The following is a 9081-nucleotide window of genomic DNA, read 5'->3' as shown; positions in this document are numbered from 1 at the left end:
CGCCGAGGCCAAGCGCAACCGCGACAACGGCGCAGAGGGGCGTCGGCGGCGGCGGCGGACGAGGCGGCGACGGGGCAAGGGGCGCCACCGCAGAGGACGGGCTGCCAAGGCCAACGGCAAGGGCAAGGACAAGGACAAGGTCGATGGCGCCGGCGCTGGGCAAAAGAAGAAGGACAAAAAGGGCCAGCCGCAGGACGATGCCGACGGCGACAAGGCGGCCGACGACGAGCTGGACCACAACACGCGGCTGATGGTTTACGTCATCAAGCAGGCGCCGATGCGCTTCAACCACGCCGTGCTGATGCTCAACTCGTTTGGCCTGCAGCAGTCGCTCGACCACGGCCGCGGACCCTCGGCCGACAAGGCGCAGTGTGAGTGGCCGACGGGCCGAGGCGTGACCAAGTCCGTGCCAGACGGACCGCACTGACATTAGCCCCGCCCTCTGCCTCGTGCCCCGACAGACTTTGCCAAGTGCCTCGAGGCCGCCAGGACGATTGTCATCACGGCCCGCGACGACCTGCGCGAGGAATTCCGCTACGCCCTCGACAGCCAGTTTACCACGGTCGCTTACGCCTGCGTCTTTCTCCTCAAGGTGAGTTGGCGATGGCCCTGGCCGGCACCTTTTTGCTAAAGGGGGCGAGGCTCGCTGACGCCTGGTCGACCGTCCTTCGTTTCGCCCTTGCCCGCGCCCCTGGCACCCGCCGCGACCGCCGTGCAGCTGACGCGCCCGGTGTTTGCGAGCTATGCCAACGAGGACACGCTCGTCTCGCTGGTCGAGGACGCGGTGGAGCTGCTCGAGGAGGTGGCGGTCAACGACACGCACAGCCCCGCCCTGTACGCGCAGTTCCTGCGGGCGCTTCTGCAGGCGCGGACCGACCACACGAGCGGCTCCAAGAGCGGCGTCGCCTCGCGCTCGCAGTCGCGCGCCGTGACGCCCAACGCCGAGGGCCACGCCGGCGGCGGCATGACGGTCGAGGCTGCTCTGGGCGCTGCCGCCGAGCGAGCGTCGCACGAGCTCAATGGGCAGGGGGCCGCGGGCGGCAGTGGAGGTCAAGGGGCTGCCCCGGGCGCCCCTGCCACGGCTGCTGCCGCCGCTGCTGTCGGTGCCGGCGTTGGGGGCGACGGCATGGGCGGCCACTCGCAGTCGCTGGATCCGAGCCTGGATCCTGGCATGCCGGTGGACCCGTCGCTTGCGCCGACGTCTGCGCCGACGCCGTGGGACCCGCTGCACCTGGCCGCTGCTGGCGTCGCTGGACCGGCTGCGGCCGTGACGGCGGGGATGGAGGACTTTTGGGGCAGCCTGCTTCCGCCGGGTTTCGCGCAGCCGGCGATGCAGGACGTGTTCGCATCGGCGGGCGACACGTTTGGGATGGGGGCGGCGAGCGCGGCCAACGGCGAGGCGCAGGCGCAGTCCAAGTTTGGCATGGGGGGCCACTTTTTCGACTTTGGCACCATCCCCAATGGCAACGGGGGCGCGCCGAGCGGGCTCAATACGCCGCACGCGGCGCGCAGCGGGGCCAATACGCCGCACCACGACCGCAGCCGGCGCAACTCGCACTCGCTCTTCAACAACCTGTCGCACGTCCAGTTTGACTTTAACCACTAGCGGGTGGCGGCGAAGGTAGTAGTAGTGTGATGGAGGATGGGTTACGGGCGGTGCTCTTTTCAATGCCATTCGCTTGCCCTTGCCCCATCGTCTCTATCTGTTTGCTGTCGCCATGTCTGGACTGAGTCTGGCCCGTAGCTCTGGCTGGGTGTGGCGTGTGGCGTGTGGCGTCGCGGCCCAGAGCGTCTGCTCGAGCCAAGTCTAGGTTGCGTTGTCGTGGCTGAGCGACCAAGCCTGAAAGGCGGGAGGGGCAGACGAGAGTTTCCATGTATGATTCGGCACCGCGAAGTCGGGCACGAGGGTTAAGGCTAGGATTGCAGGCCAGGGTGCAGGCCAGGGTGCAGGGGCGGTGACGGTGAGGCCAGAGTGGCAAGCAGGCGGGACGTTGGGCTTCGGCGACAACGCCGGAATTTCGAACCCGGGGCCGCGAGAATTGATTTGGGCGACGCAAAGAGGCTGGGCCTTGGCCTACCTAGCACGACGCACGCGGGCACGCCGGGGTTCTGCCCGTCCCGGCCTCTCTGTTGATCCCTGCCCTGCGGCGGCCAGGCCTGGCCTGTCATGGTGGAGCTTGGGGAGATGGCAATGACAACGATGACTGCACCACGACGAGGTGAGAGGAGGCTAGGCAGGTGATGAGGTCCATGGATGGAAGGATGACGAGCGCAGCCTGGCCTATCCCTGGGCCACTCGAGCACACCATCTGCATCCCCGAGATGAGGCTGGATGAGTCTATCTGTGCCTCTGACGTGCCCCCCACCAGCGCCAGCGAGGGGCAGCCAAGCCAGGTGTGACGCCGTCAGAGCCGGTATGGGAGCCAAACCCGATTATTGGATTTGCGTCGACTCGAAAAAAGTACGAGCCTGACGCTGCGAGGTCAGCCACCCCCCAGCCCTCGCTCCGTCCCCTCATCATATGCCAGCGTGTAGGCAACCCACCACCTCCTCGTCTGGTACAGTAGGCAATCGGCTGGCCTTGACCCGCCCGCTCGGTGGCTGGCCCTGCTCGATGGCCGGTGGCTGGTCTGGATCAACGGCAAAGAGAGGTGTGGCGCTACAGAGGGCGGGCGAGGGTCCAGCGGCCAACCGGCTGTTTTGGCGCTCGCTCTGCCCTTTTTTCGACTTTTTTGGCGCCCCCCCCCTGCGTCTGGCTTGGCTGGCTGGCTCCCTCCCGCCTGAGGGCGCTGGCAACGGGCCATCTTTGGGCCTCGCCCTCGTCGCCGCCGCCTCTTTTCCTCCTACCACCACCATCCCCCCATCCCCCCACCCCCCCTTCCCTCGTTCCCTCTGCGAGTAGTGTAGCTGCACCAGGCGCATCTGCGACCTTTGACTCCAACAGTCAACAGCCTCACTCTCTAGAACCAACCCAGCCCAACTCGTCCAAACCAGCCATTCCTACCCTGCCCGCCCGCTCGTCTCGCTCGTCCCGGTCCAGCCCAACTCAGCCCAGTCCCAGCCACAGCCTCAGCCTCAGCCTCTCTCCCACCAACTCACACCGAGCTCTTCTGCCCGCTCGCCCGCCCGCCCGCCCGCCCGTCATGCGTCCCCAGGCCGTGCTCCCCGACGCCCTCTGTGCCGTCGGCGACACCCCCCTCATCCGCCTCAACCGCATCCCCGCAGCAGAGGGCATCCGCTGCAACGTCATGGCCAAGTGCGAATACTTCAACGCCGGCGGAAGCGTAAAGGACCGCATCGCCCGCCGCATGCTCCTCTCGGCGGAGCAAAACGGCACCCTCATCCCCGGCAAGTCGATCGTCGTCGAGCCCACCAGCGGCAACACGGGCATCGGCCTCGCCCTCGCCTGCGCCATCCGCGGCTACCGCTGCATCATTGTCCTCCCCGAGAAGATGTCGGCCGAAAAGGTCAACACGCTCCGCGCCCTCGGCGCAGAGGTCATCCGCACCCCCACAGAGGCCGCCCACGACGACCCGCGCTCCAACATCATGGTCGCACGCAGGCTCGCCGAAAAGCTCCCCGACGCCGTCATCCTCGACCAGTACAACAACCCAAACAACCCCATGGCCCACTGGGGCACCGCAGAGGAGATCATCGAGGCCATCGTCGCAGGATACGCGCCCCCCGCAGAGGCCTCGCTCGCCACCGGCATGGGCGCCGCCCCCAACAAGGACGTCCACGCTCCCGCCGGCGCCCGCCCACTCACGCCCGACTCGAGCCAGGGGGCCGCGTCGCCCGAGCAGCGCCCCGTCGACCTCGCCACCAGCGCCATGGCCGCCCACTCGCTCGCGTCGCCCGCGTCCGCGTCGTCGTCGGGCCTGGTCGACGTGCTCGTGTGCGGCGTCGGCACCGGCGGCACCGTCAGCGGCATCGCCTCGCGCCTCAAGCGCGCCGACCACAACCCGGGCTGCTTTGTCCTCGGCGTCGACCCCGTCGGCTCGGACCTGGCGCTGCCCGCGTCGCTCAACCAGCTGCCCGAGGGCGCCGACGGCTCGTACAAGGTCGAGGGCATCGGCTACGACTTTGACCCCAACACGCTCGACAAGACCATGATCGACGAGTGGTACAAGACGGTCGACGACGTCAGCTTCGCCTACGCCCGCCGCCTCATTGGCGAAGAGGGACTCCTGGCCGGCGGCAGCTCGGGCGCCGCCGTCGGTGCCGCCATCAGCTGGCTCAAGCCCGGCGGCGCCGGCTACGAGCGCTTCGGCAGCAAGGAGGGCCTCAACGTCGTCGTCGTCCTACCCGACAGCCTGCGCAACTACATCACCAAGCCTTGGCTCTCGGTCGATGCCAAGCCCGAGCTGCGCGAGTCCGAGATCGACTTTGACAGCTTCCAGTGAGCGGCTTGGTGCGCGGCGTGCGGCCGCCCTCGAGAGCGGCTCGAGGGCGCCCAGCTAGACGACGGACGAGAGCGCGTGAAGCCACGATAGAAGAACAACGCGCCGGGAGCCGAGCAAGAATTTGGCGGGAAGAGGGAGGATCCATGTCGGTCGTTCAACATCGCCCGACGATCCTCTCCAGCCCCGCTGCCACTGTCGCCAGGGATAGAAGATGGCCTTCTTTCCTGGCCCTCGTCTTGCTCGCTCCGCGGTCACTGCCACCACGCATCCCACGGCACCAACATACATGGCTTCACGGCTCTCTCCCTCTCGTTTGGTCGCTGGTCCCCCCCCCCCCCCCCCCCCGCTCGACATCGACATCCGCACGCCGCCACCTGGGCGCCGAGATTTCGGCAGGACCCGACTTTTCTCGCATCGCCCCGCCCGCCCCGTTCCGTTTCTATCCGTCCCGTCCCGCGCTCCCCTTTCTCAAGTCACGAACCAAACCAGTCACGATCCAGGGTAGCGATTCAACCCACCAGAAGATTCAAGGCGAACGTTTCCCCCCCCTTTCTTGCACCCCACCAGACCTGCAATGATTCCCCCTCGCCCCCTTTTTCGAGCGACGAGATGGGAGATGGAGAGGCAGCGGGGGGTCGGACCCCTGCCTCTTGCAATACCCACGCTATGCTCCTTCTATCTCGTCGCCGCCCCGCTTTTTCCCCCCTCATCCCGTCAACCCCCGCCGTCTTTAATCATCGACATTCATACCACGGTCGTCGGTCGTCTACCGACGGCGACCTCCCCGCCACCCTGTTCTCAGCATCACCTCTTCGCATCCCCTCCTCTCTCTCTCTCTCTCTCTAGCCACCGTGCGCGTTCGCATTGCATCTCTACAACTCCGACTTGTTGTACACTACCCCTGCATCATCCTCCCCGGGTCTCCCGTACCCCATCCCAATCCCAGTCCATCTCGTCCAGTCCCTTCTTCTTTCTCATTCCTGGTTCTGATGAGTAGAGCCTGTGTCGCGTGTCTGGAGGGCGAGGTCGGCAGGTTCTTATTCCTAGCTCCAACGTAAGAGAGAGCAAGGGCGAACGGGATGGAGGCCCAATTCGGATCGACGGCCTGGCCAGGCCTGTTCTGGCCGGGCAGACGGGGTCCCGACGACGGGCGCGTTTGACGTCCCGTTTTTCGTGCACCGCCCTAACTAGGCTGGCCTGCCCCCCGGTCCGCGCCCTCTTCTTGACAGGGCCAGGTCATGCAACGAACGCAGCGTCGACGGATTTCCTCTGACCTGCCTGCCTGGCTTTTGCTTTGTCTGGCGCTGTGGAAACCGCGCCGCTTGCTGTACGTGCCATACGGGGCAGGGGACACTGTACGAAACACCGACGACGACGACGAGGGGTACTCGACTTGACGGGACGGGGTGGTGAGGGTGCGCGCGGGCACGGGGCGGACCATTTGAGCTCACCCTGGCAGGCTGGCAGGCAGGCAGGCAGGCAGGCGGCGCACGCCTCGCTTCGGTTGTCCGGCAGACGGCGGGGGCGCGCAGGTGTTGTTCTCCGCCGCACCGCCGCACCGCCTGACCTGCTGGTCTTGGCCCCCTTGGCTTTGGGCTTGCTCCTTTGGGCTTGCGCCTGGAGCTTGGACCGCCTCCAGGGGTTGAGTGGGTGGGCGCAGGCCTGGCCAAACCTCCCTCCCCGCCTTTTTCAGACGCACCACACTGTCCCTCCTACTGCTCCTGACCACCACCACCGCCAGCACGAATCAACGCCACTTCCTCCCTCCATCGACGTCGACACCACCACCACCACCCGTCCATCCACCGGCACCAACGAAAGAAAATGCGCACCACATTCCCGCTCGTCGTCGTCGCAGCCCTGAGCCTGGGCCTGGGGCTGGTGCAGGCGCAGTCGTGTCCTCAATCGACGCAGGACCAGATCCAGACCTGCCTCGACACGGTCATCGCCGACGAGGGCAAGGCGCCCTGCTCGTCGTCCGACTGGCCCTGCATCTGCAACGTCCAGCAGGGCAAGGTCGCCTGCTACACGCCCTGCCCCGAACTCGAAGACTACGACGACATCCGCTTCAACAACGAAAACTGCAACGGCCAACACGGCTACACCAACGCCATCGCCGCCGGCGGTAATGGCGGAGAGGGCTACAAGGGTAGTGCCCTCACCACCACCATCCCCCAGGGCGCCGGGAGCGGCGGTCAGACTCCCACCGCTTCCGCCCCGGCTTCGGCTTCGAGGTTCGTATCCCCCTCCCCTTTTTCCCCCTCGATACAGCTAGGAAAGGTGTGGAATGCCAGGGATCAAAGCAACAGGCGACTGACCCCTCCTCCCTCTTTCTCCTACCAAATCCCACCCCGGGACCACAACAGCACCGCCACCGCATCCAGCACTTCCTCCTCGGCCGCCCCCTCCTCGTCCTCGTCCTCGGGCTCCTCGTCGGCCGGCCCCTCCTCCTCGTCCGGCTCACCTTCAAGCAGCGCCGCCACACGCGCCCCCTCATCCACCACCTCTTCCGCCGCACCCGCCAACGCCGCGACGGCATCGACGAGCCTCAACCTGCCCGTCTCGCTCGGCCTCTCGCTCCTCTCGGCCCTCGTCGTCGGCGGCGCAGGCGCATTCGTCGCTGCCGGTCTCTTTTAGAACAGCCCCTCGCTGCAGCTGCGGCGGCGGCACGTAATGGACCTTTTCGACTCCCTCTCCCCCCCCCCTTCTCTCCTCTTTCCCGCTTCGACTCGACGGTGAATGCCGCCCTCCCTTTTTCTGGGCTCAGCCTGCTATCCCGTTGTGACGAATTGACCCGACCCGAGCCCGACGCCGCTTCATGAATCGATCAGTGGATTCGTGACGAGACACATGCCTGTGCAGACAGAGCGTGCCGCTTGCACATCCAATCCCCGAGCGAGAATGTACCTCGACCAGACGAGACGGGATACGGTTGGTATTCACAAGGGCGGGCGGCGGGCGGAGCGCATCTGTCTGTCTGTCTGGCTGGCTGGCTGGCGGGCGAGATGAGAACGACGAGACGCCACGCCACGCCGCGGCGCGACGGGAATCAGAGGGGCGGGATAAAGTCCGAGATGCGATCTGGATAGCGATCGACCCACGACGGCGACGAGGAGAGAGGGCGGGAAAGAGGGTCAATACGATGGTCGACCAGGGCAAAGGCGGGCTGAGGGAGGGAGCGACGAACTGACCTCTGGCGTTTTGCGCGATGCACTCTGCGATCCAGGTAATGGAGCGGATCTCCTGCTCCTTTAGCTTGAGCCAGGCGTAAAAGATGCCGAACTGGAACTGGGTGATGGTGAGGATCCGGTTGACTGGTCGTCGTTTGGGTTCAGATTCAGCAGCGCGGAGGGGAGGAGGGGGAGGGGGAGGAGAGATGTTGGTCAGCCACCGGCACGAACACGACAGCACATAAGGAAATGAAAGGAAAGGAGAGGGGGGGCCCGCGACGACGCACGCTGCACCTCGAGCTTAAACATTTTGTCCTCGAGCATGTCGGCGCTGGCCTCTGCGCCGCCGCCAGCCATGGCCGAGGAGCCCTCAAAGAAGCCGCGGTACTGTGGGATCTGGTCGCACACGTTTTTGACCTGTTCGAGCTCGTCGGCCTTTGCGAGGACGTTGTTGCCGGCGGGGAAGAGGCGGCCGATGGTGGGGAAGAGGCGTGCGCGCTCCTCTTTGGAGAGCGAGGTGCCGAAGCTGTTGATGGTGATGTTGATGGTGCGGCGGTCGGCCTCGAAGCTGAGCAGCTCGCCCATGGTGTGTGCGGTCGTGCCGCCGAGGGACTGGCAGAAGGCGTGGAAGTCCTCGAGGTAGGCCTTGTAGAGCGTGTTTCGGATGATTTCAATGTTGAGGTCGTCGAGGTCCGAGGCGCTGAGGCAGTCGCGGAAGTAGGGGGCGAGGGGGGTTTCGACGAGGACCGAGTGGTAGAGCTCGGACACGGTCGAGGCGACGCAGAGGGCGGGGAGGGTGTCAAAGACGCCGAGCGGGTGGCAGCGCGCGAGGAGGTCGTGGGTGTCGCGGTCGTGGAGGGTGCCCGTGATGAGGAGGATGACGTTGTCGATCATGTAGGCGTAGGTCATGTAGTCGAGGAAGCGGTTGAGCGGGTAGGCGGCGTTGGTGCGCAGGTACTCGAACTCGGCGACGAGCTTGCGCGTCGCCTTGTCGGCAATCGTCGAGGTCGAGAGCGGGCTGGGCTCGTTCTGGAGAAAGTTGCCGTAGTCGGTGGCCTGCAGCTGCATCTTGAAGTCGTCGAGCGTCTCGCACTGCGTGAGCGACTGGTAGTGGTGCGACTGGAGCAGCGAGGAGCGGTAGCCCCGCACCACTCCCTCGAGGTAGCCCGTGTCGATGTTGAACGAAATCATCTCCATCCTGGGCGGCGGGTGGCGGGCGGGGGAGATGTGGGAGAGGGGTGAGATCGAGAAGCGGCGGGCAGAGAGTGACGAAGAAGATAAGAGGGTGCTGGTGCTGGTGCTGGTTGGCAGGGTCGTGCTGGTGGTGATGGTGGCGAGGAAGGCAGGCAGGCAGTTGCGATGGCCGTGGCTGTCTGGCTGGCGGGCGGGCGGGCGTAGGCTGCAGGCGGGGAAACGGGTGCGGGTGCTTGGCCCCAGCGCAGCGCAGCGCAGGCCGGACGCTTCACTTCGCCCCTGCAGCCCTGCCAGCCCAGCCAGCCTCGCTCGCC

General features: G+C 66.1%; 4 protein-coding genes across 4 annotated transcripts in view; 3 read left to right on the top strand and 1 right to left on the bottom strand.

Annotated features, from left to right (window-relative positions):
* PFL1_03989 (uncharacterized protein) overlaps positions 1-1606 on the top strand; it is a gene marked incomplete at both ends in the record, with an annotated part of 4483 nt that extends 2877 nt beyond the window's left edge. Inside the window, 4 exons of the mRNA XM_007881512.1 lie at positions 1-41; positions 110-371; positions 462-592; positions 719-1606. The exon at positions 1-41 is cut by the window's left edge and continues 983 nt beyond it. Of these exons, the coding sequence (XP_007879703.1) occupies positions 1-41; positions 110-371; positions 462-592; positions 719-1606 (1322 nt within the window). The remainder of the gene's footprint in view (positions 42-109; positions 372-461; positions 593-718) is intronic.
* Positions 1607-3143: 1537 nt separating this feature from the next.
* On the top strand, positions 3144-4403 carry PFL1_03988 (uncharacterized protein; the record flags this gene model as incomplete). Its single annotated transcript, XM_007881511.1, has 1 exon — positions 3144-4403. One exon carries the CDS (start codon positions 3144-3146, stop codon positions 4401-4403), a length of 1260 nt encoding a protein of 419 aa, XP_007879702.1.
* Positions 4404-6227: 1824 nt separating this feature from the next.
* On the top strand, positions 6228-7040 carry PFL1_03987 (uncharacterized protein; the record flags this gene model as incomplete). Its single annotated transcript, XM_007881510.1, has 2 exons — positions 6228-6637; positions 6770-7040. The coding sequence occupies 2 exons, from the start codon at positions 6228-6230 to the stop codon at positions 7038-7040; spliced, it is 681 nt and encodes a 226-aa protein (XP_007879701.1).
* Positions 7041-7452: 412 nt separating this feature from the next.
* PFL1_03986 (uncharacterized protein) lies at positions 7453-8770 on the bottom strand (the record flags this gene model as incomplete). Its single annotated transcript, XM_007881509.1, has 3 exons — positions 7453-7484; positions 7595-7717; positions 7861-8770. 3 exons carry the CDS (start codon positions 8768-8770, stop codon positions 7453-7455), a joined length of 1065 nt encoding a protein of 354 aa, XP_007879700.1.
* Between the last annotated feature and the right edge of the window lie 311 nt (positions 8771-9081).

Source organism: Pseudozyma flocculosa (genome assembly GCF_000417875.1).
Source record: "Pseudozyma flocculosa PF-1 unplaced genomic scaffold scaffold00012, whole genome shotgun sequence".
Taxonomy (NCBI): Eukaryota; Fungi; Basidiomycota; class Ustilaginomycetes; order Ustilaginales; family Ustilaginaceae; genus Pseudozyma; species Pseudozyma flocculosa.
Note: the sequence above shows the minus strand (reverse complement) of the source record. Positions and strands in the feature narration are given on the sequence as shown.